Raw genomic sequence first — 24368 nt, 5'->3', positions numbered from 1 at the left:
TGGCAAGTGGCAGGATTTATCAAGAGCCTCCGGGTAGCGGGCCGGATGGCTACGGTCGCACAAGAAGCCCCAAAATCTCGGAAAAACCACAGAAAGCAGATATTTCTTGTCGCAGGATGCGGTACTACTATCAAAATACAGTGCTAAGCACCACGATACTGGTACTCTGGAATTTCGACACCCAGACGCAAGATGTACTGTGCGCAAGGGAATCTGGCGGTGCAAGTGGAAGTATTATGGAGACTGGTGCTGTACGGGGGTATAACGTGTTTCCGGGGTATATAACAGCCTGTAATGCAAGAAGCTATCATTGTTGCGAGAGTCAGAAAAGTCAGCGCTATCAGATATTCAAGAAACATACCGAAATAGAGGGCAGCGACGCCGTATAACGAGAGGGACAATACGGGGGAAAGCGTATAGATGAGGTCGTCCGAAAACCCCAGGTGTAAATCGTGATATACCTTCGGTCAATAAGGAGACACAACCCAACGATAAGCCAGCGTATTAAGGGGAGTGATCGAAGGTTTTAACCGCTGAAGCATTCTCAGTGTACCATAGCTAGCCCCCTCGCAATCGTTGTAACTTACAATCTTGAGCACAGCCTAGTTTCATCTCTTCACTTCCGTTCATTCTCTACGTCTGCTGGTATCTCATTGGGCTCTTTTGAATCCTTTGTGTCCGTCCCCACAGAATCCTGGACCGTTTCACTCCCGCTAAACGCTTCCAAAAGACTGTCCAAGCTACCCAAAATACCATCCAGACGGCTCTCGACGCCTTCTGCGACCCCAGTAGCAGCCTCCAGCTGGCGCAGCAGTTCCGCGATATCCGCATCCGACAGGTCGTCTGTCGATTGCCGCGACACCGATAAAAATGAGGCCAGAAGAGCAATATCACCTTGTAGCTCGGGCGGCGCCGCGGCTGCGTCGATCTGAGCGAGGTCGACGCCGTTCGTGTCCGTTTTGGAGGCCATGATGGTGGTCGGGAGCAAAGAGTCCGAATCAGGAATCGTATGTTTAGCGCCCATAGCGTGTCTTGTTTCTCGCCACAACCGCCGCCACCTCTTGACCGCCTCGTTATGACATCGCTAGAAAGCGCTATGAAGACGCTTATGAGCTCGATTTCATCCCGTTCGATTCCTAAGGAGGAACTTGACGCGCTAGTGCAGCAAGCATTGGAGGAGACAGGCGGGGAGGACGGGCGCGAGACACGGAAAGCGCGGTGGGAGTTCCGGTTGAAGGAGGAGATACTCAAACTCGCAGTGCGTATTGCAGTAATTTATCGTCTCAATAAGTAAAATCTCTTAGAACTTCTAGGCGACAGAAGGAGAGGCTTTGAAGAATCCGAATACCGACTATTATGACCGACTACGGGACCGTTTGGACTTGGTGCTGACCTTCACCGAGCTAGGTTCGTACACTGCTACACACTATGGGAAAGTCCGATGTCCTGCAGGTGAATGCTGGGAGAGCACGTTCCTAAGACCATCCTTGCTGGACCATGACCCGGACATGACGAATGTCCTTTGAATGAGGGTCTGCGGTGCATTGGCCGTGGTATCCAAACATTGCAGGGCTTCTTATGCCTCCCATGTTCCAGTAAGAATTGGACAAGTAATGTGTTCTCGTATCCGTCCCCTGCAAGCACGTCTGGTGGAGGGACATTGGTCCTTGCCCGCTATGACAACGTCCAGTGCAAGCTGATATTGAGAACCGATTTAGATGCTTGTGAACAGACATTCCCAGTAACAGTCCTGCAAGACCTTCTGGACACGCAGACAATCCGCTCGTGCTCCCGAATCTTCTCATGGATCGAAGAGCGCGCAGACCGACTTACAAAGGACATGGTTCCCCAGAAAGCCAAAGCACTCATCCTCCTGCGCGCTCTGAATGACCTCCTGCGACGACTGTCGAAAATGGGGAACACGACAGTCTTCTGTGGCCGCATCCTGACGTTTCTGAGCGGGATATTCCCCTTGGGCGAGCGGAGTGGCGTCAATCTCCGGGGTGATTATGGTCCCATGTGGGACGGCCCGGGGTTGAAGAAGGATCAGCAGCCCGAGACAAAGGAAGAGGAGAGGGAAGGGGTGGCGCCGCCTGCGGAGGATAAGATGCAGGTGGATGAGCCGGAGGCGCGGAAGCAGGAGGAGCAAAGTGTTGGTAAGCGAAGCGCGCAAATGCTCTATCCCAGTCAACCTGATGCGCGGTAGACTTCTACTCGTTATTCTGGTCGCTGCAACGCCCGTTCTCCCGCCCTCCTTTGTTCGTGAACCCGGAGACCCTTCCGTCGTTCAAGAGTGCGGTAGAGAAGGTGCTTCCTGTGATCAAGGAGGCGACCAGCAAGGAGCGGGCTATGATGGGCAGCAGGTCGAGCGACGCGAACGGGGCCTCTAGGTCCCTGAAACGGAAACGGGTGCCGGAGCCGGGTGAAGAGACTAGCAAGGTTTCGAGGGAATACTTCTTCGCCAAGTACCTGACGAGTCCTGAGTTGCTCGAGCTCGAGGTGAGGCTCTGCTGGTACTACAAGTGGCGTGAAGAATGCTCATTCGCATGTAGATTGCAGACACACATTTCCGTCGGCAATTCCTGTTCCAACTGCTAATCCTACTGCACTACCTATTATCCTTTACCAGATCCGCCAAGTCATCGTGGATGTCCCTCAAGAACCGCTCCCTCCAACTGGACTTCACACTTGACGAGGAGAACGCGAAATGGGTGCAGACGACTATCGACACGGTCACGCGCGACTTCCTCCCCTCCACCTTCCCGAACGGCGTCCTCTTCCGCGATACCGTCAAGACGATACTCGAGCGCGAGAAGAACTGGGTCGACTGGAAGAACAAGCTGTGCCCCGTGTTCGACAAAGAGCCTTGGTCGGCACTGGTGGACGGAAGGAAGGTGGGTTTGGAGGAGTTCACGAAGCCGATGAGGGAGAAGATGAGGGAGGAACCGCCGGAATGGGAACACAAACTGGGGTCGGCGCCGCTGACGGAGATTTGGGCGATGGGATACCGAGACCTCAGAGATTTAGAGCGAAGCCCGGAGTTCGTATCTCCTTCCCGCTTAGCAGACGCAACCATGTCTTTATTGACGACCCTCTATACTAAACAGCCCCGGCTCCATCGACACGTACGCCAGCAAGATCAAGATGGAAGATAGACGCATCGAGATGCGTAGGCAGACGCTGGCGCGGGCCGCCGAACGACTCGCGCAGGCTAGGGCCAAAGCGAATACGCCAGTACCTCCAGTGAAAGACGCGAACGGGGCTGCGCCCGCTGTGCCAGCGCAGGAAGATGCGGGACGGTCAACGCCGGGCAATGCTGCCAGTCCGCCGCTTCACCACCCGTTGCCTCCCAAACCGGGCACTACGTCCATGGAATCTCCCGCCCCCGCTGCGCCGGCGATTGTCGCGCCCGTTCCGAACCCACCGGCTGTGCCGCCCGTAAGGGTGGACGTACCTGCATCTCCTGCACCGGATCCTATTCCCATTAATGATGACCAGATCAATAAGTTCGAGGAGGTAAGTTTATTTCGATTGGACGGGTTAAAGACTACTTACTGAGTGTGAACATGCACAGAACAAACATCGCTGGGCTTGGCTCTGTCTGCGCATCGCGCGCGAAGAGTACCTTGACCAGTTTGGGAAGATTGGGACGGGGGATGTCCTGGCTCTCGAACGGGAAATCAAGAAGGCACTGGCGGAGAAGGCGAACCCCAAGCCTCAGAAAGATGATGCCGAACAGCATGCACCTACTGGGACGACCGGGGAACAGGACCGCGGCACGAGCCCATCTGCGTCCAATCTGAAGGTTCCCCCAGCTGAGGGGGACGTCCAGATGAGTGGCACTCCGGAGGTTGAGGGTGACGTTAAGATGGAGGAGCGGTAGCGTTTGTCGGTAATGACTACTATTGCTGATAGGATCGGACAATTTGTAGGATCTCTTGAGCTTCGCGTGTACTCCCGACGTCCAATAAACTCGCTGGCAGGTCAGAGCTAAAACGTCTATAATGACTTCCTCAATCTCAATTGCAGATGTTGATCTGCAACTATATTTGTGGTTACGTGGCAATATCTATTTGGCCGCGGCCTCCGTCTGCGACTCGCCCTGGGTTGTCATCTGGTTATTTCAGGTTCTACATTTCGTCTCTCACGCGCTTCCGAAGTTCCTGTTGCCACTAATAATCACAGCTGGACCCTGCCAGGGTCAGGCCCTTGCGTCTTGTGACTGAGGTGTAGGGTCCTGACAGAGTTTCGTGCTTAGAGCAAGGGGAACATCGCACAAAGACCGCTAGGAGATGAGCGGTGAAGTCTATATTCAGTTCGTGCTTACTGACATTGCACCCTTGTCCTATCCCGGCCCCTTAGTTTGTACGATGCCGAAAGCCATTCGGCAAATCAAGATTACTCGGCGGTCCCACGACTCCATGAAAATGCTGCAATCGCGCGAACCTTGGGAAGCGACCGTGCCTATTTACGCAGCCAAGAACAACACATGGTATACTCTACAAAGCAGTTAGCAAACTCTATCCGGAGCACGGGTAACAGCTCTGGAGAATGCTCGGACCCGAGGGAACTCTCCCATTCCAGTTTCAAGATCAACCCGAAGATAAGAAGATAGGTCAGATAGTAACTCTCGGTTCCGATGGCAGCATGGTGACGGCCTGGGATCGGAATGTCGACTCCATCGACACGCCACCGGCATACCCTAGGTACGATTATGCTCCCATGGCTGCCTATTAGCGATTCTAAAGACAATTGCTTTTTCATCGCGCATGCCTACCTACCGATTGGCATGACGTACAAGCGTGCTCTGGAGGATTACGCCAATGACCTCGACGGCAACCGTGACTTCTACGAAGATCGTGCGCAGGCCTCTAGTCCTCAGACCTCAGGCATTGCGACTTTCTGTCATCCCTTGTTCCCGCGGTACGATATGGTTATAGTTGACAGTTGATTGCGGTGCAGCGAGCCGTCATTCTTGCCACGGAAGGTTATGTCTGAGCGCGCCACGCCCGCTAGTTGGCGGATTTATCGAGCGGGCGTTCCACGGTCTATAGACATGCTTCTTTTATCCTGTCCGAAGCGGCGCCCGGTGGCTCGCTAAGATGAGAGATCACTCCTTCGGGCGCAAGATGCAGCGTTCACAGACAGGAAATAAAGATTTTTAAAGCTAGCTCTCGTGCGAGTCCTGCTTTCTCCGCGATGATCAACGATGCACGGAGTGGGATCAGTGCTGCTGGATGAGCAGCTGTGCCTGAGTGGCGAAAGTCAGACCCTGGATCACGTCGCAAGCTGGTCATACAACGCTGTATTTTTGCTCCTGGCCGGGTCCAGGTGCGTCATCCTCTTTGTTTGTCCATGTAATTAATTACTGGGTCCTATAGCAGCGCCCCGCTCTCGGTAACCGTGCTCCAGGGGTTGTTTGTGCTACATGTGACTGTCGTGCAACTATGGTACTAGGCTAATACACGATGTGAAATCTCTCGGTGTCCAAGACGTATAAATCTACCGGTTCCCGGAAGTCCTCTAGTTCCCCACCTGTCCTGTCTTTCCCGCAGAGTATGGCGAAAGCTACTTTCCAGGACCTCAACCCTGCAGGCTTGCTGCTTTGTGCAGTGGTCGCGTTGCTATTATACCAAATTTTCCGTGCGCTACGTCGTCGGCGCCGTAGCACGCCTCTGAGAGGTCCTCCTAGTCAAAGCTTCCTATGGGGTATCCGCAAATATATGTCATTCTCATCCGACACCATCGACATGTTCGAACAGTGGGTCATTGCGTATGGACCGGTATTCCATCTGCCTTCCGTCCTTGGTTCTCGCGAAGTAGTGCTTGCCGATCCGAAAGCTCTGTCCCACTACTACTCCAAGGAGACCACTATTTATCAAAAGACAACGTATCTCAGGCTTGCGCTGGAGAAGATTGTGAGATATCGTCCTTGGTTCGTGCGGCGCAGACTCTCGCTGACTACCTACAAGGTTGGCCATGGACTTCTCTGGGCTGAGGGCGAAGACCACAGGAGGTAGGCTTTATCTCAATCAAGTGAGCACGGTTTAATATTCAGCCCCTGCCGAAGGCAACGCCGGACTGTCTCTCCTGCCTTCAGTAATTCTGCACTGCGCAACTTGACTCACATCTTTTTCGACTCGGGGTATAAGGTGCGCTGTCCTACAATCAAGTGGACCGCTATTAACAGGACGTGTACCGCGGCATCCTAGGTTAAGACCGCTTGGGATGCTTTGTTTGAAGATAGTGGGTCTGCAGAGCTTGTGATCGATGTGCAAGACTGGTAAGCACTACCGCCCCTCTTGTATCCAGCGACCACTGAACAGGCAGTCTCTTAGGACGAACCGCGTCTCGTAAGTCCAACTGTAACGGATTCCCAATGAAGTTATATATTGACTCGTATTCTCATTAGACTGGACAGTATCGGGATAGCTGGATTCTCGCACGACTTCGGCACGCTCTATGGGAACCATCTTACCATAGCTGAGATCATCGATGCCTTCAGCATCGTACGACCTTCCTTTTTCGCGATGATTTGTTTTCTCCTAGAACCAATATTCCCGGTTTTACGCCGGGTACCCACTGCGCGAGGTAAACTGGTACAAAGCTTGAACGAGAGCATGGCCGACATTTCGCATGAGATGATGGAGAGGGCCAGGAAGGCTAGTGACGGGAACGCCAAGCCTGAGGATAATTCCGTCATCGGTCTTCTCAGTGAGTTGAGACGCACACCGCATGCATATTTATGTCTGATTTTGACTAATCAGTGAGAGCTGGCGACGCTGCCTCGAGTGCCGGATACTCGCAGGAAGAAGTAATATCTCAGGTATACCCCTCATTTCCGATCGTTCCCTTCGTATACTAAGCCTTTTGCAGATGAAGGCACTGCTCCTTGGTGGTTACGAGTCGACCTCTAGTCTGTACCTTCCAGCCCTCCACTTCGCTGCCCAGTATACTCACGCGGGGCTGTATTCTGTCACACAGCTACTCTCACTGTACGAGAGGGACTTCTCTCGTTCTCTTAAGCCGTCACTGACAGTGATCCAAGTGGTCACTGATTGAGCTGTCAAGACACCCAGACAAGCAGGCTAGGTTGAGGGAAGAACTCTTAACCAGCTTCCCCACCTCGGACCCGACCTGGGACCAGCTGACGAACAATATGCCATATCTCGATGCCGTAGTCCACGAGATCCTAAGGCTTCACCCGCCTCTAGACGAGACGTGGCGTGTGGTACGCATGACATTCGTCTCGGGCCGCAAGGACTTTGACCTCCACTGTTTCTGACGCCGATTTCACACCTTTCAGGCCGTTGAAGACGATGTTATTCCTCTCAGCACTCCTATCACGACGGCTTCAGGGAACGTTGTTGACCGCATCGTTGTAGCCAAGGGCACTCAAGTCACTATCCCAATTGCTTGCATGAATCGCTCGGACGCTATCTGGGGTTCGGATGCCAAAGAATTCGCACCAGAGCGATGGTTGGACGAAGCTTGCATACCGAAAAAAGCTAAGGAAGTCCAAGGACATCGGCACCTACTGACATTTATCGATGGGCCAAGGAAATGCATTGGAAGAGGTTTCGCCTTAGCTGAGATTAAGGTACGGAGGCACGCCCAGTTCGCGTGTAACTGCTGGACTGATGCCCGCCGATAGGCCGTGTTGTCCGTGTTGGTGCGGAGCTATACGTTCCAATTACGGGACGGGCCTGGAACCAGAATAGAGAGTAAGACATCCATTTTGCCGCGTCCCACGATTACAGGGGAAGTTGGCTGCAAAATGCCGCTCCGGGTCCGTAGAGTCGGTTAGATCGTGTAGTGGTAAAGGTCGAAGTTGTACTATCACTGTCGGCAACTCCTACATGAATAAGGCGGTAATTACTTGATTAGTTGACGGGATCATAGGTCTCTCCTTAGTCTTACACGCAGGAGTCCACATGTACTCGTTGCATCCACTGTATAAACATGATATTTATACAGCACGATCCTACAATCTCGGATGCGCAGGAAGGTGCACGGCTTCCAAGCTGGTGACGGCCAAACACACATATAGTACTAAAACTAGTTTAATCATCAGCTCTGTCGGGATGAGGGCGGGGACTGCATGTGCAGTACTGGGTGTTCAACAGGACCCCGGCATATGGATACTGATGTCCGATCCTAAATGGCCGATTTTGGGCCTGTATGTCCGCATACATTTGGACTGGATGTGTCCGCATAAAGGATCTGGTCAGCCCAAATTGGGCCCCGTATGCCCGCCTAGGTGGTCTATGCTCGGATACCCACCGGTATGTCCGCCAAACGATCGGACATCGAAACCGGCACTCGTCACACGCTGCAACGAGACCGCGACGTGATCCCTCCGGGGTACCTGACCTCAGTCTTCCTAAAGCTTGCATTTGATTACACATTAATATTGCTGACTCGGAGGATGTACATGAAATGGGCTGGCAGTCGACTGAGTAGCATAAGAGGCCACCCAACTAATGGGTGGCCTAGTGTGCCGCGTTGACGCCTCTTGGATGCCTCCGACTCAACTCGATGCGTCCGCCAGGCGGGCAAGGGCTTCCTGTCCGCGGTCTCACCGGACTAAATTTTGGGCTTTACGTCCGCCTATTGATCCGACATAGGGCCTCAAAATTGGGCATTTCAGCCGTTTGCAGTTCGATGGGCCCATTTCTTGAAAATTATTTACAGTCGGACCATGTCGGAGAGGGGAATTCAAGGCCCCAACATCAGACCATTTGGACTCCTTTTAATTCCTGGGACGTCCCTGGCACCATGTCCGACAAACTCCGACTATATGTGACTTTCTGAAGTGATGGCCTAACGATCTGCAAACGGCTGTTATGTCCGCCCTCAGGAACGGACATATATACCAGTATGCCGGGGTCCTTGTTCAACATATCGGAATTGAACGGGTGCGACATTTCTGAGGTCACCGGCCTGCCCCGACCCCCTAGGTCAATGCCACTTCAACACCATGAAAGATGTTGCAGTCATAAGGGCAGCAGAACTAGCTCCATCGCCACTCGCGGTGTAACCTATGTCGGGCTTGTCACTATCAGTTATAAGTTATAACTGACTGTGACATGCCCGACACAATAGACAGCCGCTACATAGGAGTCCTTAAGGATCTCTTAATAATGAACTTCCTCTGAAGCCGGACGAACAAGTGCAAGAAGCACGTGTCTGTCCTTTCTTGGTGTATTGCGCCGCCGCTTGGACCACGCCAAACGCTTTGCCGATGCCACACGCCACACCACGCTTTGACGGGCAATATTTAAACTCTAGCGCATGGACTGAATTTACCACCCCGAGCAGCTCTACCATAATAGCGCACTATATACCGGTGATTTCAGCCGTTCCAACCTCTCTCTCGAACCTCATACGATCCAAACCATCCTGCAAGATTACATGGCCATAATGCATTCCTCGAATACACGGACAAGAATCGCCAATGCTACGTCTCGGTTCTCTCAAGAGGATCTGGAGGCTCTCGCGGCTCTGTTGGCACCAATCATTCGCGAACTATCACCCGAACCGCAGAACGGTTACCAGCCCAGGGCCTGGCGACTAGGTGCATACGTACCGACACCGCCATACGTGGCGAACCGCAATACGTCGAAGAACGAACCACCATACTCGACGCACGAGCCCCGCGGCCTATCTCGCCCTCCGGGACCACTCGATCACTTACGTCTGAACACTCAAAGCGACCCTGTCCAGGTCCCCCAAGAAGCCGCGATAATAACAAAACGGGAGGTCCTCGAGAAAAGATACCTTGAAGAGTCGAGACTCATCGTCAATTCACTCCTGAACAACCCCCACGGCCGCTGGTGGCGCGGCGGCCACACCGATCAGCTTGCCATCACCGACGAAGAAGCGGCCTCTGTCGTCCAATTCACCTTCCGGCCATGGGAGCTGTTCAAGCTCGATCCCGACCCCGTGCGCCGCGGCGAGGTGCGCTACCGCGTCATGCGCGACTGGCAGAGGCGCCCGACGCCGAATTGGCTGGAGGAGTACCCGACGCCTGAGACGGTCTACCTCCCGCTGATGTCGTACTTCTCCCTGCTGGCGATGCGCGAGCCGCGCGTCATCTCGTTGGGAAAAAGGTATATCAGGAATTTGAGAGACCTCGTGTGGACGCATCCGGGCGAGTGGGATGTGGTGCTGGAGTACCATATGGCTTTCTTCGAGGCCAGAAGCGAGGAGATGCGCCGCGGCGTCTTTGACGGTTGGGCCAAGTTCGATGGGAAATTGTTGTGGACGGCGCGTAAGGTGGCCGCATTGTGCGCGGGTAAAAGGTGCCTTAGCTTGTAATCTTCTTATTGCTATTCTGCTGGTCCGCTCTCTTCCCTTGCTCTCCGAGTAGAGTCATACATAAAGTTTGTTTCAGACACCTTGTCACCTGTATCTCAGACTGAGCCTGTTAGACGTATGTCAGATGAATTCCACGATGTTCATCACTGTCAGAACGATAAATATGGAGCCATAACAGAGCGCTCCAAGAGGTGCGGGGTCTGGTCTGTCTTCGTATGCGCGAGGGTTCCGCTGAACGCCCCAGCGGCGATAGGAGACTCCTTTCTGAAATATGAAACAACATGCGATACTCTCTTTCACCTTGGCGGCCGCTCTGAGGATTCTCCACAAATCTCCAGCTCAAAAGGGCACTTATTTACTTTGGATAGCGGTTGTGGTGTGGTCGATAGAAAAGGGCGGCGCCGTTCCTTCCAATAACATCGACACTACGGTCGAGGAGAGGAAGAGGACTATCCTTCGAGAGTTCATGCATTTACTATTGAGGATACGCCTAAGGTGAACAGGGTGACTGGGATTTCAACCGTCCGCCTAAAAAATTAAACCAGATTAAGTACACACCGTACGCCCGGTGCAGATGAGATGTCTGAAGTCTAGACTGCCGTCTGGAACAGTAGCGTCATCATCAACATATTACTCCTTTTACCCTGACAATATTAATGCTGTTCAAAGTAGTACGCGTAATCTAGAACGTTCTTTCGACATATTAAGCCATCTCAGTCTCGAGCACAGACAGCGTACTCACACCGTAATCTATCCCTGAAAAGAAGCGGCAGCCATATCCATCCCCAAATTGCTCTTCGCAAACGCCCGCATAAACCTCTCCAAATCATCTTCGAAGCCAAAGCTCTTGATACCTAAGACACCGCTGACGAGCTGCTGGATGCGCCGTATCCAAAAGGCGACATCGAGCGAGAGCATCGCGAGCTTGAACAGCCCGTTGAGGACGTGCTCCTTGATCCGCTGCGTCGGGGTCAGGTTTGGCGCCTTCGTGAGCGAGTCCGAGGCCCACGACGCAATTATCTTGAGTCTGTTGACTGGCGAACCGAAGGACTGGTTATTACCTGTGTACTGAAGTCAGCAACGCGTCATGTCTACCATGCAGTGTAAGATCCTGTACGAACCCTGTACAAGCCTGTAGGAAATTCTGTCAGCTCGCGTAAAAAACAGGGCTCCGGGAATCCCAACGTACCTTATATTCCTCCCGATAAATATAAGCTCCTTCGGCATCTTATCCGTATCCTCCAAAAACTCCCTCAGCTTCTGCGTCATAATCTGACTGCGCTCATACTCGCTCATCTCCTCCATCTCCTTCAACTTCTGCGGGTCAAACCCGGTGGGGCGCATGAGCGTCGCGCTCGCGAACAAATCCGGGCTGCCGATCCCCCACCCCCGCGCGATCTCCTTCACCGCCTCCAGGTCCTGCGTGAGCAGGCTCTTCCACAGCGCCGCGTACTGCCGCTGGAACTCGGGCGCGAGGCGCACGTACAGCCCGTGGTCGAGCAGCACGAGCTGCGCGCGCCGCGGGTGCGCGGGGTCCGGCCGCACGATAAAGTTCCCCGGATGCGGGTCGCAGTGCAGCCAGCCCCACCGGAAGATCTGCGCGCTGAACAGCTCGACCATCGCCTGCATGATCGCCTTCACGCCGCCGTCGAGCCGTAGATCGGGGTCGATGGACGAGGGGCGGTACGTGCGCTGCGCGAGTTTCTCCAGGTCTGACGGCAGGGCTTCGCCCATCAGCCGCCGCACGGCGGGCTTGTCGCTCAGGCGGACACCCTCGATCCATTCGGCGGTCATGACCATCTTGTTCGAGTATTCGGGGTAGACTTTCGGGACATAGACGCGGTCTCGCAGTCGCGGCTCTGATGCGATGAACCCTGCTGTACGGATGGCATTCGTCGCCTCGCGCTCGAAGTCGAGCTCCTCGCGGAGATGGTCACATATGAAGTCTGTGCTGAGTGAGACAGGAGCAGACAAAGAAAGGGCTTCGGAACGTACCAACGGTGAAGTAGACGGGCAGATCGAACGTCTTCTCGTACAGCCAAATAACCACCGCATACGCACCCAGATCCCACTCCGACTGTCTACGGACGTGCGGTTTCTGCACCTTCACGGCGACCAGCTCCCCGCTCTTTAGTCGCGCACGGTGGACCTGCGCAACACTCGCGCTGGCAATAGCCTGCTCTTCAAACTCTGCAAAGATGCCGTCTGGACCAGATAGTGGGTGGCGGAACTGTGACTCAATGACGGACTGGACGGCGGAAAAGGGTATTTGCGGGGCATCGTCGAAGAGTCTAGTGAACATCTCCTGCATCGCAGGAGGGAGGACAGCCGCGTTCGCGCCTATCGCTTGGCCTACTCAACGAATGTGAGACACTCAGCTTCAAACGGTACCATATCGTAAAGAACCGTCCACGCACCGATTTTAATGTATAGGCCGCCATTAGCTGTGATCAGGTTATATAATCGTTCAGCTGTGCGCTGGTGGATCTGGGGTATCTCGCTTCCGTGCTCAGGATTGAAGTTCCACTTGTAGTCGAAGGCAATCATGCTACACTGAATTTCACGTTAGTACCACCGCACTCTTCCCAACGACACTGGTGTCCGGTATGACTCGGCGCCGAACACGCCTAGCAGACCTTCTGTAGAACGTATGAGTCGCTGTGAATCGACGGCACAGAAATATTCCCGTTCGCAGTAGCTCATACGTGCTTTCCAGCGGCCACATTCCGGAATTCAGGTTCGAAAGGCATATTCCCGCAACAATTCTAGGACACGACCAGAAAACTCACTGTCCACAGAGTCCTGCAGGTTCTCGTGAGCGCCGACGCGTTCTGGGTATTATCCCATAGCGCTACGCCTCCAAGGGCAGCAGCCACGTATCCCGTCCTTCTCAAAACCTTCAGCCCTCGCGAGCTCGATTTCGCTCCCGACGCGCTCGAGTACGCACGAGCAGAGACCTTCCGAAACGTCCGGCACACAGCAGAGCGAAGCATTATATAACTATAAAGCTAGACGCATATATGAACGCGTAGAACGAGGGACAGAGTGGGGGTGGAACGCAAGGACAGGCAAGTCCATGGTGCAGTTTGCGGGGGATCTCACTGGCAGCGTGCCGGACGTGACGCGCAGGATGAATGTGCCGATCGAAACGGACTTTGCCGAGGTATCTCCTCAGCCACCGGCGCCACCGGTGCAATGGCCAGCTTGAACAAACAAATGGCAGTGGCGTGCAAGGGCAAGGGTTACTAGATTGATAGTAGTGTGGCCTTGAGATTGGCGCGCCATTCGACTGGATAGGATTTGTTCTCCCAGGTTCGTGTAATGTCACGTAGTAGAGATGGGTGACGGGGTTGTGGGCATTATAATCTTATGCATGATGCTACGACTAATGAATGCATTTGGACGCTCTCGGAAGCCGGAAGATATACAAACTAGAATATGAGGGTGCATTAAACATACAGATGAAACAAAGATAGTGACAGCTCATGACTGTCATATCGTGCATACTCATAACTGAGAGTGCAGCAGTATCTAAGCGCTCCTTCTCGCCTCGACCTCACGTTGCTTCTTCCACAGCAGCTCCCTATCGAGGTTCTTACGCCTCAGCTATATCCGAGGCGTATGCTCCTCCCACTTTTTAATCCAGTCTTTCATACGATTCATCCCCATCCATCTCGGACAAAACTCTCCATGATACCGCTCGACCACCTGCCCCGCCCGCGCTCCATGGTCCGCTCGTACTTCCGTGCACTTTGCAAAGCGTACACCGTCTTTCCAGGAATGGTTTTAATGGTGCCGCGCGTATTATTATAATTACTGCCCCCTGCTGAAATCGGGGCACGAAGAGGTTTCCATGCGAGAATGAGAAAAGCGTAGCTGGCGGACGAGACCCCTGAATCTCGCGTCCAGCGCGTCACTCTGCAATGTGACGGGCAGGGCGTGTATCCACAGCTCCGCGATCTCGTCCCCCTCCCGCTGGCGTTCATTCACGTAGCTCTCCATAACGTCGAAGACACCTTCATAGATATCCACTACACCTTCCTCCTCGCAATACAGGATCCGGCGCGTTTCTTCCATGTATAAGTGGATACGCTGCAAACGAGGAAACAACGCGGGGTGGCCTGGGTCGCTCGGTCGTGCTTTCGTTGCGAGATGCGGGATGAGGTGCTGAGCGACGTTGTCGGTGATTTCCAGGCATTCAACTTGGTTCATGTACTTGAACTTATTCGCAAGTCCGGTTGTTTCCCAACAATCAGGAAGATCGCGGCGCGCCAACATATGTTCGTGGACGCGCAAAACTTCCACGTCTCCCAGGGGCAGGTAATGGTGCCACTCCTGAAGGTAGGCCCTTCCTTGGTCCAGATCTATACGGAAGTGGGTTGTAGCCGGGTTATGTGTAACACCAGGTGCAGGGGGAAGAGGCCGGAGTATGCAGACTATGTCATCACCGGCATGGACTTCGGCAAAGCGATAGACGGTGCGATGGTTGGCCGTGAGGAACCGCCAGGCCACCTCAGCGGCCGATGACATCTGCGCAGGCTCGGTGTTGTCGTGGTCGCACCGCAGGATCAGGCTGACTGGTCGACCGACAATTAAATGGGATAGAAAATCTATGCACATGGAGGGCGAGAGACCTCTCATGCAAAATTCTTCCAGGTGAGGAAGCCTTGCGACGGCGTCCTTGTCCGCCTTGCACGGTGATGACATCGAGCTACGCAGGATGAGCTTCTTAAGTAGAGGAGCGCCCTGCAGAGCATCCATAACCTTCCGGCCGTCATTTGAACACACATCTAGGCACGTGAGGCTTCCGAACATCCCAGAAGTGCGCGAGAAGACGAGCCTACTGATTGTCAGGCGACTGAGCCTTGGGAAGTAACTCTGTAGGGAGGTCAAGTTCAAAGGTACCTTGACCTCCATAGTGCCAATGGTCAGAGACTCTAGAAGTGGGGCTTTAGTCCGGAGATTTTGCATCACGTATGAAGGGAATCCGTCCATCTTGTCGTGAACAACAAGGGTGAGGGAAGCGGCATGTGCGACATAAGCCAGCTTGCACTCCATAGCATGTTCGTAATTGTAGCTGGTGGGGAAGTAGTCCCGTGACCGAATGCCATCCCTAAGAACCGTGTTGATGACTAGATCAAGACCTAAGTTCTTGCTGCGCTGCGTTATCAGCGTCACGAGCTCGGGACAGGAACTCGCGGGTTTGCGCCACAGACTCGGATCACCCAAAGCCACATCACGCCAATAGCGGCACACATGCGTAATGGAAATCACGCTGTCGCTATAGTCGTTTCCGAGAGCAAGCTGAAATATGTTTCCCAGTATCTCTGGCGGCAGTTGGTTCGGTGGACACACAGAGTTGTGCTGAGACGATAGGGCAAGCCAAAGGGTCAGTCGCGATGTGTATGGGGGAATGGGTAGATCGTACATTAAAAGCATCTCTAGATTGGGAGGATGAATGCTTCGTCAGACTCTTCGTACCACTGTGGAAAGGCCCGATAGAGTCACTAGGAGCAGTAGAAGTTGCAAGGTGAGGCCTACGATGGAATTACGGTCCAGAGGTCGTCGACTTTCTTGAATTTCAACTTCAACATGGCGGATCCTACTGATGAGGAGGCGTCCAACTCGTGGTGGAAAGAAAGGTTCAGTGGCGGAATTCAATTGTGGCTGCGAACTTAGGACATTGGCACGTGACCTTCCCACGTATGCGCAAGGACAGTTACTGCCGGCGTCACCAATGTGTTTCAAGTCGAACCCAGGAATGTGATCCAGAGGACATGCGCGTGGAAACAAAGAAGCTATATAGCCTCGAGGGATATTTCGGGTCGCGGTACAGTCGACTCTGTCTTAACCCATAACGGGTCGTGGAACCCAAAAGTTATGGGTTTCTGCAGACTATGGGTTACCAGAACGTGTGACATTGTGTGACTACCTAGTACGCGTGACAGACAGCCTATCCGGTATAGGCCGGACGTCGTTTATGACACCGTTTAGATACGGAATCTTGAGTCTGGTATGGGTTATCTTCTGAAATACCACGAGAACCAAAAATTAAGGGTCCAGATGGTCCAGATTCTCGTGGGAAGGAGACCTGTACCTTCCTAATATAGGTTGTTTTATGGGTTATGACCCTCCAAAAAGCTATGGGTTATGGGATACGGCAGACTTATGGGTTTTTACTATCTACCATGTTGGTGGAAGCCAAAAACCTATGGGTTATTACAGGTTATGGGTTATCACAGGTATGGGTTAAGACAGAGTCGACTGTAAATCCCTGAGTATAGCATCAGTATACCCTATCGATATTATACCGCTTCTGAAGCTCACAGGGCCCGAATGGAGAGTCTTTCCCTACTCTGTCTCTTTCTCTCCCCTTCAATTTAATTTCTTGAAGGGATCTAAAAGTCCACACCTATCGTACATAAGCCGTTATGCGCGCTCGATCCGTTTCCTTAGCCAGCAGCACCGCCGGTGAGAAGCGTAACCCTGAGAAATAACGGTTTGTGGCTTGCGATCTTGTACGGAGGAAACATTGAAGGCGCTGGAAGCAAGAATCTGTGGATCATCAGGTCATAATGGTGCGTCAGAACGTTATACCGCATCTGAGTCGTATAGGAGGGCTTATGCGAATTGAGAAACTCCATCATGGAAACAAGAAGGGATGAATAATTGAGACATTCGGCATATCGATACAGCAACAGTCGTGAAATTCGTAAGCAGGACCCAATGGGCATGCAACGACTGCTGGTCGTTGCTCACAGAGCGCTCGTCTCCCTATCTTCCCTACCATCTTGCCACCCCGTACAGAACGCGCACCGTTTGGCCTATACATTCGTATTTCAGTCCCTCTTTTCCATCATCCGAGAACCGATGGGCACCCACCTTCTGGGAGATCTCCTTCCTACAATATATGCACCTCACTGTATGCTTGATAATCGAGTCCTTCGACACCACGGCGTATATATTTGCTAACGCATACAACACCAACCCAAGCCCGACAAAATTCAGGACGTGCTCGAGGAACAACCTAGGACGTATCAGCCCGCGCTCGAGAGATCAAAGCGGACGAAACAGACCCGTATGCAAGCGTCACCGCGCCGTCGTCCTCCGCCTGCTTCAGCGTGTTGTAATGCGCGGTCGCGTTGTGGCCGCGCTTGAGGACGGCGAACTTCTCGGGGAGGTTCTTGTGGTCCATGAACGGCAAAAGGGATAGTGGAGGCAGGAGGATATCCGAGACGAGGGAGTTCACGACGGTCGTGAACGCCGACGCAATCCTATCAAGTACTCAGAACTGACTTCCTCGCGTCTCTTCATGCGTAGTCGCCTTACATCAAACCAACCGCAACCTCGAGCACATTATCCCTCAGCGCAAACTCTACAAACCAGTCGGCGTAAGCGACACATCCCACCAATCTCGAGCTACCGACAGCGTACCGGTGAACCCATTCCACACACTCCGCACGCGCTTCGCGACCGTCCGCTCGCCGTGCAACAGCGCCTCGCGCGTGTCGTCCCAGTGGTGCTGAGCAGCCATATTGACTTTCGTCGAGGAGGGTGATCAAGTTCAAGTGCAGAACGTAGTATAGGAGGAGGACGGATGCAAGCAAGCCTCATTGACAGACACCATATACATGATGGCCAGGGACGAACGGGTATGACGCAATGCAAGGTCCACAGCCACAATTTACAGGGGCCGTCTCTCGGCGTTTGCCGTGATGCTTCTTGTTTTCGCTTGTTTGTGGCCGCTAGCGTTCCCCCGCCACTGACGGCCGAAACGGAACAATATTGATTGGAACGCATTATAGGACCACAACGATGAATTACGGAAAATAAGCCGATACGTCAATCTGCCAACAAGTACGAGAGCGAACAACACAACTTCAAGTGTCCTGGCCACGAAATGGCACGAATACAAGGTTTTCTACGCGCTCCTCTTCGCCTCGACCTCATGTATCTTCTCCCACAACAGCTCCCTATCGATTTTCCTCCACGCCTCTCCTCCCTGCCCCTCCACCGCACCCCACTCCCGTACCTCCCCCTCCTCCTCCCCGTCCAGCCCCAGCCGCCGCCGGCAAAACGCCACATGGTACCTCTCGACCACCTCCAGCTCCAGCATCGCGCGCCACACCACACGCTCCATCGTCCTCTCGTACCTCCTCAGCGCAACCAGCATCTTCTCCTTCTCCTCCCCGATCATGGGAGGGACCTTGAGCGCGACCACGCGCATGTAGAGCCGCAGCGCGCGGACGAAGGCGAACGGGCACCCGCGCGCGTCCGCGTGTGTCGCGACGAAGGCTTCGGGCTCGAGGTCGCCCGGAGCGGAGATGGATGCTGCGACCTCTGTGGATTGGGCGGAGACGGGCCACGCGGGGTCGGCGATTTCCTCGTCGAGGAGCGGCGGGGCGGTCTTCTCCCAGTCCTCGGTGTCCCGCTCGATGTTGGTAAGGACGAGTTCGAGTTGGTCGGGGGTGTAGTGGCTCATGCTGCGAATAGAAGTAAGGGCTGATGGAGCTGGAGCGATGATCTTCGTTAGCTAATGACGGAGGGGTATGAAGGCAGACCATGCGGCGGACCTTGTGCTAACAACACGGCAGTGAGCAATAACGAGCTGGTGTACTGCGGGATGTGGATGAGTTTATGTACTCACTGATGATCAAAGAGTCCATAGGCTTATATACGAGGACGCCGTGTGGCAATTGTGGCACCTCCATCGGTTGCCAAGCCCAAGTCCAAGCGTTGTGGCGAGCCACTTAGTCCCTTATCAGCCGCCACCCGCCACATTCCCAAGTTAAGACCCATATCCCATCCCTATTCGACGACTATCCAGGCCACAGCTCTTCGGGATCCATAAGCTGCAAAGCCACGCGACCGCTTTTCTTCTGAGCATTTTCCAAGCACCGCAGCAGACCGGATTATTCATGCAGGGTACCTGACATCCTATTCCTCGTAATCAAGGGTTAGGATCGTAGAGTATCATACATTTTGACGTACTAGGTCTGTGCCCCCTCTCTCCATTCTCGCGCTTGCACGTACATATCAATCACTGCAGCTCCGCCCACACGAACTCTCCAACGGTCCACGTCCCCGCGAGAGCCAACGCGAACTGCACGACCGCCGTGAGCGCGCCTCCGGGGTACGTACGCTGAGCAATACAATACACCATCAGCTTCTCTCCCCCCTCTGTTCGTAAAACGTGGCGAGAGACGAACCTCGTCAGGATCGCCCGTCGCGTACCCACGCGTGTACAAGACGCGCGCGAGCGTCCAGGTGCCCACGAGAGAGGCGGCGAGGATGGGGAACCGAAGACCGGTGACGAGGGTGCTGTATGCGCGGCGTGATGTTAGAACAGAATAAAGGGGGAGGAGAGTGCGGCGAGACACACCCGATGACTGCTATGGGCAGGCTCTCGAGGGTGTTTTGGTGTGCGCCTGGTCAATACCTCAGAAGCTGATCGCATGAAGAGAGAACATCGAGTCGTACGCTGTACACAATTGAACACATGTGCATTTCTGGCCGCCTCTGCCTCCGCCTTTTCCGCGTGCACTGCCCATCACCATGCGCCCGTCAATCCTTACGAGCGAGAATGTGTATTGGAGGGACGTACGCTGGGGATACTTGATACCCGCGGCACTGCGTGCCTGCGCAACCTTGGTGCTTTGCCAGATCAGCACCCAGACGGGGCTGAAAGCCGAGGCGATCACATAGGTGAATCTATGTGTACCGTCAGTGTCAACTGGCACGCGTTGCGGGGCCAGTGCTCACCCCTTCGGAAGCACGATGCTAGCCATGTTTGTTTTCGCACCAAGTACAACACAATGTAGCGTCGAGGATGTCGACGTTGAGGGAAGTCTCTTGGAGGCGTGGATGTTGACGCGGCCGTGAGTGTAACGAGCGACGCGTCATCGTCGTGTAACGAGCGACGCCTCATCAACGCGCAGCGCACCTGATTCGACCGCTCGACAGAGTCGACACTCATCACGTTGTGCCATCAGAGCCGACTGACACGGCAACTGGAGCGAGGGGGAAGACAGTGCACGGTCGGAATTGAAAGACGCTAAGATACAATGTCATTCCCCTCGTGCGCATCATAGGCTTTTGTTACCCCAATCGGAAACCCGGACTCGAATGCGAGATGGGTCGACGGTGGTGGCGGTGCTTTGCACGTGGGTGTAGACCCATCTTCTTTGCCACAAGCCAGCCACAATTTCGTAACCCGACTTGATAATCATTTACCTACTCATTAAGTGGCACAAAAATAGCGCGCTCTCGTTATAAGCATAGTTAAGCTGCTATATATCCCACAGCATGGATCATCGTGAAATCCCCGCCACGTTCGTCAGTTATCTCATTGGTGGGAGACGGGGAAAAAAGAGTCGATAACGCCACGGATAGGTCTGATTCCAAGTCGAAACCACTGCAAATGTATCCGGATGCAAGAACATAGTGTACTTCCTTATTGTGACGAGCACGAGCCTATCACACTTGCTCAGTCCAGTATAAGATGCAGTCCATCAATCCCGAGCGTCGTACGCAAGTCCTGGGTACAAGTATAATATTCGATTCTACACGAGGGGCACACCTTTACAAGCGCCGCATACCGTATGGCACAAACAAACCTTATAATAAGTGTCGCGTATATTACCTGGCGGTCCTGCATTCCATTCTATCTCCATATAGCCCTGTCATTCGTCTTCTCGCCCGAGGTGTTCGACAACCTTGTCGTCTTTGCCAATTTATCACCGCCTCTTCCTCGCAACCGCATTATCCGGGCGTCACACAGGATGCCCGCGAACAATCAATGATCTAAACGGACAACTGACAAAACCCTATGGCGATTAACTGTCCAAATCTTTCGAGGGGGCAACTTCGCTGGGTCTGGGCTTGCATAACATTCCTTCCTCAACGCCTTTTTTCTGTACTCCATTCCATCGATCCTGCGCGGGATACATAAATATGTATCTAACATCAAGACACATGACTCACTCATATTTCCAGTACACCCGAGGCTCGGGACGGCGTAGTTGTGCCACAAGTAGGTGGAACCCAGCACCGCTTGCGGCAGGCAAGTGCCGCGGCTGCATGCTCGGAACTACAAAGAACTCGTCGCCACGCCTGCCAATGCAAGCGTTCGCCTCTTGGTGCAAGTGAACAAGGCCATAAGGTCCTCCCGCATCGCTGACGAGATCCCAATCTAGAACATGCAGCCAGAAAAGGGAGCCTGCGTCATAGACCAATTCTACATCATACGATGCAGCGAGAGCCCTCAGCGTGTCGATCATTTCTTGCTCGGTAGGTCTCGTGAGATCAAATCCGGTCAAAGGTAAGTCACGAGAGCTGGTCGGGACCGGCGTAGGGGTTGTGTATGTATCATCAATTATTCCGGCGAATTGCTGCAAAAGAGAAAACATGAGATCCGTAACGTACTCCAGTAATATGATTCTCACCATGAAGCGGCACTCTGGACTACGTATCAAATGCCCAATCACGTCAATACACCTGGACTCCGAGCCATCGGATGTACTGAGTACGGTCACATCTTCAAAGGGCACGCACTGCCTGTCCACCACGATTGAAGGCCACATGATCAACTCTTGCAATTGTTCTGCCTCTCGTAGCTTATCCTCGAGACAGAGGATATTCTCTTCCTCGATCACCATGAGAGGCTGCGCCTTCCGCTGAGTTACGGCTATGCGCAAAATATCACATAAGTCGGGATGTTCCTGAACATATCTCGCGATCGTCTCAAAGTCTTCCTCATGTCTTCTTGCCCTATGCGACTTGTGTGAGCGATCCAAATACCTTGTAGAAGTGTACTCACAGCCGAAGCATGTCCATCAGATCACCGCATATGGATTTCCACTCCAAGTTTGTCCATTTATGTTCGGTTAGCATGCGAGAGTGTACCTTTTTGAACCAAGCAGGATATGGGTTAAGAAGTCTCCGCAGAAAATGTTCGGTGAGGGCGTAGATCTGGACCGGAATATCACCATGAGCAACGGTCTCTTCATTCCTCCGGATAAGTTCTTTCGTAGCCGTTTCTATGGGAGGATCATCGCGCAGAATACCCACTAGGCCTCTCGTTGTGGCCTTGGTCTTTGCACGAGAACTGGCACCCATCAAAGACCAATGTACGTCTTGAGCGAATACGTGCATGTACACCGTCTCGAATGCACGGAAGAAGTGGAGCCTGAGGAACCAAGAGTCAGTCATTGCCGTCGGTCCGGAAGTTAAGGATACCCTACCAGTTCTTATTGCGCGGTCTCGCAACATCAACGACGGGGAGTATCAAATACGACCATACCCAACGAGCCGTCTGCGTATCAGCATAGGACCTATTGATTTTGCCGAAGTGGTAGAAACAGAAGTCGTGGAAGATCTGTGTGAAAATCCCGCTCTCGAGCGCATCGCCCGAGCCCATGGCGTCCCACCAGGAGCGAAGCAGTGGGAGAGCAGAGGAAGATCTCATGAGAGACCTTTGTACCGCTTCGCCTGCCGTATTGATTGAAGAGGCTGCAAGGAGCCTGCAGTCGGGACGCCTGAAGTCCGCCGGTCACAAATCATAGATACAGGGAGAAACAGTGTTCTCACAATGTCAACTCCAAGAGCTCACGTCCAAGCTTTTCCTCCATTTCCCTGGTCTCTACCACGGAGCGTGAGGAACCCACCACTGATCTGAGTTCCTCCACAATTTTAGACACCTCCATGTCGCCGAAAAAGAAAAGTGCCCTGCGCGATGCAGGCAGGAGGAAGTCGCTGTCGCTGTACCGCGCAGACGTCGAGTAAGAGTGCTTGGAGGATCCCCGCGATGTGCATATTCATGAACACGTCAACGAACATCTCATTGAGGTGCAGCAGCGAGTTGATGTGATTGAGGGCGGCGTATTGGGAAAAAACATTTCGTCCTCTGAGGACGGTCTTCAACTGGAATTCAGCATCATGATAAGATACATTGCTCACCGTAAGAACCGTACCAATCGTTTACAGCCTTTCGTGTTCTGGGCTAGTAAATGGAGATAGCGTTCCCGGCAGGCAATGCACTGTATCTTGTATATCTGATCTATAAACTGCTCTACCGTAGGGGCGGCCGGATCACGGAGGTAAGTCAGGTCCAGGTTGGCAGCATCTCCAAGGTGGGCTGAACAGTGGTACTCTGGGGCGGCATCTAGCAGCATTCTTTTGACAACGACGTTTGCGCCGAGACGCACACGCTGTCCTATGGTATCGAGTAGCCGCTCTAACCTGATCCCGACAGATTTAATGAGGCTTCCAAGCACCCGGCCGAGACTGCTGAAGAACTAGCTTCTGAGAAGGCCGTGGAAGACCCTGCGATCGTCAGGCCACGATCTCTGTGGAATGCGACGTAGTCATCGATGTCGTCGAACTGGACGGTAGTGGTATATCTCATGGCAGCGGCGCGGGAAGGGAAATTGAGCGAGTCGTCTCCATGCGGCCGCCCTGAATGAAGCCACAGGTGCAGTGCACGGAAGCCAAGGGCCGGCACGAGGGTTGGACAGAGCAGTCGAGGCCATTTCGAAGACGTCTTCCACGGCACGAATCATCCTGTACTATCATTGAGGGGGTTCTGCAAAATTTGCAGAACCCCCTCACCCCCTTATATCTCATTCCACACTCAACCAAAAAATGTTGGGTAAGCTCAGGAAGGTATATATACACTAGAATAGACCCTCTGCCAAGTCAGAATGGGAATATCTGCTGTGGTTGAAGAGAGGGAGAGAAAACGGGTCCTGTAGGCCATGGGAAAGAAACAGTGTCCGCTAGATCTCTCGTGATGCTCTCAACGGACTGCAGCGGAATGGCTTGGGATATCATGAATATGCCGTCTACAGTACAATACACCAGCCCGATAGAGTAAATTACGAGCGTGTCGAGATAGAGAGGCAATTTTGCACATCTCCCGGGCCCATATCGTGACAAAAGCGTGACATCGCTCGCGGCGAGATCCCACTGTGACCGCATGTGACGCCTTTTTGCAGAACCCCCTACATGAACCGGCATCTCTCTCCTACGTTCCACAGGCTGCATAAAAA

The 24368-nt window shown here is 53.4% G+C and overlaps 9 protein-coding genes across 9 annotated transcripts; 3 read left to right on the top strand and 6 right to left on the bottom strand.

Annotated features, from left to right (window-relative positions):
• Positions 1 to 274: 274 nt before the first annotated feature.
• On the bottom strand, positions 275 to 970 carry GLOTRDRAFT_134751 (uncharacterized protein; the record flags this gene model as incomplete). Its single annotated transcript, XM_007862280.1, has 3 exons — positions 275 to 304; positions 362 to 533; positions 588 to 970. One exon carries the CDS (start codon positions 968 to 970, stop codon positions 617 to 619), a length of 354 nt encoding a protein of 117 aa, XP_007860471.1. The 3' UTR covers positions 275 to 304; positions 362 to 533; positions 588 to 616.
• A 90-nt stretch (positions 971 to 1060) lies between these two features.
• GLOTRDRAFT_118437 (uncharacterized protein) lies at positions 1061 to 3959 on the top strand. Its single transcript, XM_007862279.1, has 7 exons — positions 1061 to 1258; positions 1314 to 1407; positions 1719 to 2156; positions 2207 to 2499; positions 2553 to 3040; positions 3108 to 3516; positions 3575 to 3959. The coding sequence occupies exons 1-7, from the start codon at positions 1076 to 1078 to the stop codon at positions 3881 to 3883; spliced, it is 2214 nt and encodes a 737-aa protein (XP_007860470.1). The 5' UTR covers positions 1061 to 1075; the 3' UTR covers positions 3884 to 3959.
• A 1599-nt stretch (positions 3960 to 5558) lies between these two features.
• GLOTRDRAFT_29936 (cytochrome P450) lies at positions 5559 to 7807 on the top strand (the record flags this gene model as incomplete). Its single annotated transcript, XM_007861970.1, has 9 exons — positions 5559 to 5935; positions 6059 to 6172; positions 6386 to 6714; positions 6768 to 6826; positions 6877 to 6916; positions 6985 to 6995; positions 7049 to 7231; positions 7307 to 7600; positions 7655 to 7807. The coding sequence occupies 9 exons, from the start codon at positions 5559 to 5561 to the stop codon at positions 7805 to 7807; spliced, it is 1560 nt and encodes a 519-aa protein (XP_007860161.1).
• A 1616-nt stretch (positions 7808 to 9423) lies between these two features.
• On the top strand, positions 9424 to 10320 carry GLOTRDRAFT_89616 (uncharacterized protein; the record flags this gene model as incomplete). Its single annotated transcript, XM_007862278.1, has 1 exon — positions 9424 to 10320. The coding sequence occupies one exon, from the start codon at positions 9424 to 9426 to the stop codon at positions 10318 to 10320; it is 897 nt and encodes a 298-aa protein (XP_007860469.1).
• A 458-nt stretch (positions 10321 to 10778) lies between these two features.
• On the bottom strand, positions 10779 to 13405 carry GLOTRDRAFT_118436 (ABC1-domain-containing protein). The gene is made up of 8 exons (XM_007862277.1): positions 13110 to 13405; positions 12738 to 12873; positions 12316 to 12672; positions 11510 to 12266; positions 11442 to 11452; positions 11063 to 11381; positions 10879 to 11012; positions 10779 to 10810 (listed from the first exon to the last, which is right to left on the bottom strand). The coding sequence occupies exons 1-6, from the start codon at positions 13311 to 13313 to the stop codon at positions 11071 to 11073; spliced, it is 1776 nt and encodes a 591-aa protein (XP_007860468.1). The 5' UTR covers positions 13314 to 13405; the 3' UTR covers positions 10779 to 10810; positions 10879 to 11012; positions 11063 to 11070.
• A 728-nt stretch (positions 13406 to 14133) lies between these two features.
• Positions 14134 to 15914, bottom strand: GLOTRDRAFT_123719 (uncharacterized protein; the record flags this gene model as incomplete). The annotated part of the gene is made up of 3 exons (XM_007862276.1): positions 14134 to 15684; positions 15749 to 15803; positions 15862 to 15914. The coding sequence occupies 3 exons, from the start codon at positions 15912 to 15914 to the stop codon at positions 14134 to 14136; spliced, it is 1659 nt and encodes a 552-aa protein (XP_007860467.1).
• A 1051-nt stretch (positions 15915 to 16965) lies between these two features.
• On the bottom strand, positions 16966 to 17854 carry GLOTRDRAFT_67237 (ion channel; the record flags this gene model as incomplete). The annotated part of the gene is made up of 5 exons (XM_007862275.1): positions 16966 to 17144; positions 17203 to 17347; positions 17397 to 17594; positions 17650 to 17695; positions 17755 to 17854. The coding sequence occupies 5 exons, from the start codon at positions 17852 to 17854 to the stop codon at positions 17076 to 17078; spliced, it is 558 nt and encodes a 185-aa protein (XP_007860466.1). The 3' UTR covers positions 16966 to 17075.
• Positions 17855 to 18241: 387 nt separating this feature from the next.
• GLOTRDRAFT_89612 (uncharacterized protein) lies at positions 18242 to 18802 on the bottom strand (the record flags this gene model as incomplete). The annotated part of the gene is made up of 1 exon (XM_007862274.1): positions 18242 to 18802. The coding sequence occupies one exon, from the start codon at positions 18800 to 18802 to the stop codon at positions 18242 to 18244; it is 561 nt and encodes a 186-aa protein (XP_007860465.1).
• Positions 18803 to 19360: 558 nt separating this feature from the next.
• On the bottom strand, positions 19361 to 20108 carry GLOTRDRAFT_123716 (membrane-associated proteins in eicosanoid and glutathione metabolism; the record flags this gene model as incomplete). Its single annotated transcript, XM_007862273.1, has 6 exons — positions 19361 to 19462; positions 19530 to 19641; positions 19703 to 19748; positions 19801 to 19863; positions 19925 to 20031; positions 20083 to 20108. 6 exons carry the CDS (start codon positions 20106 to 20108, stop codon positions 19361 to 19363), a joined length of 456 nt encoding a protein of 151 aa, XP_007860464.1.
• Between the last annotated feature and the right edge of the window lie 4260 nt (positions 20109 to 24368).

This window comes from Gloeophyllum trabeum (assembly GCF_000344685.1).
Source record: "Gloeophyllum trabeum ATCC 11539 unplaced genomic scaffold GLOTRscaffold_00001, whole genome shotgun sequence".
Taxonomy (NCBI): domain Eukaryota; kingdom Fungi; phylum Basidiomycota; class Agaricomycetes; order Gloeophyllales; family Gloeophyllaceae; genus Gloeophyllum; species Gloeophyllum trabeum.
The sequence above is the reverse complement of the archived record's forward strand: the minus strand, read 5'-3'. Positions and strand labels throughout refer to the sequence as shown.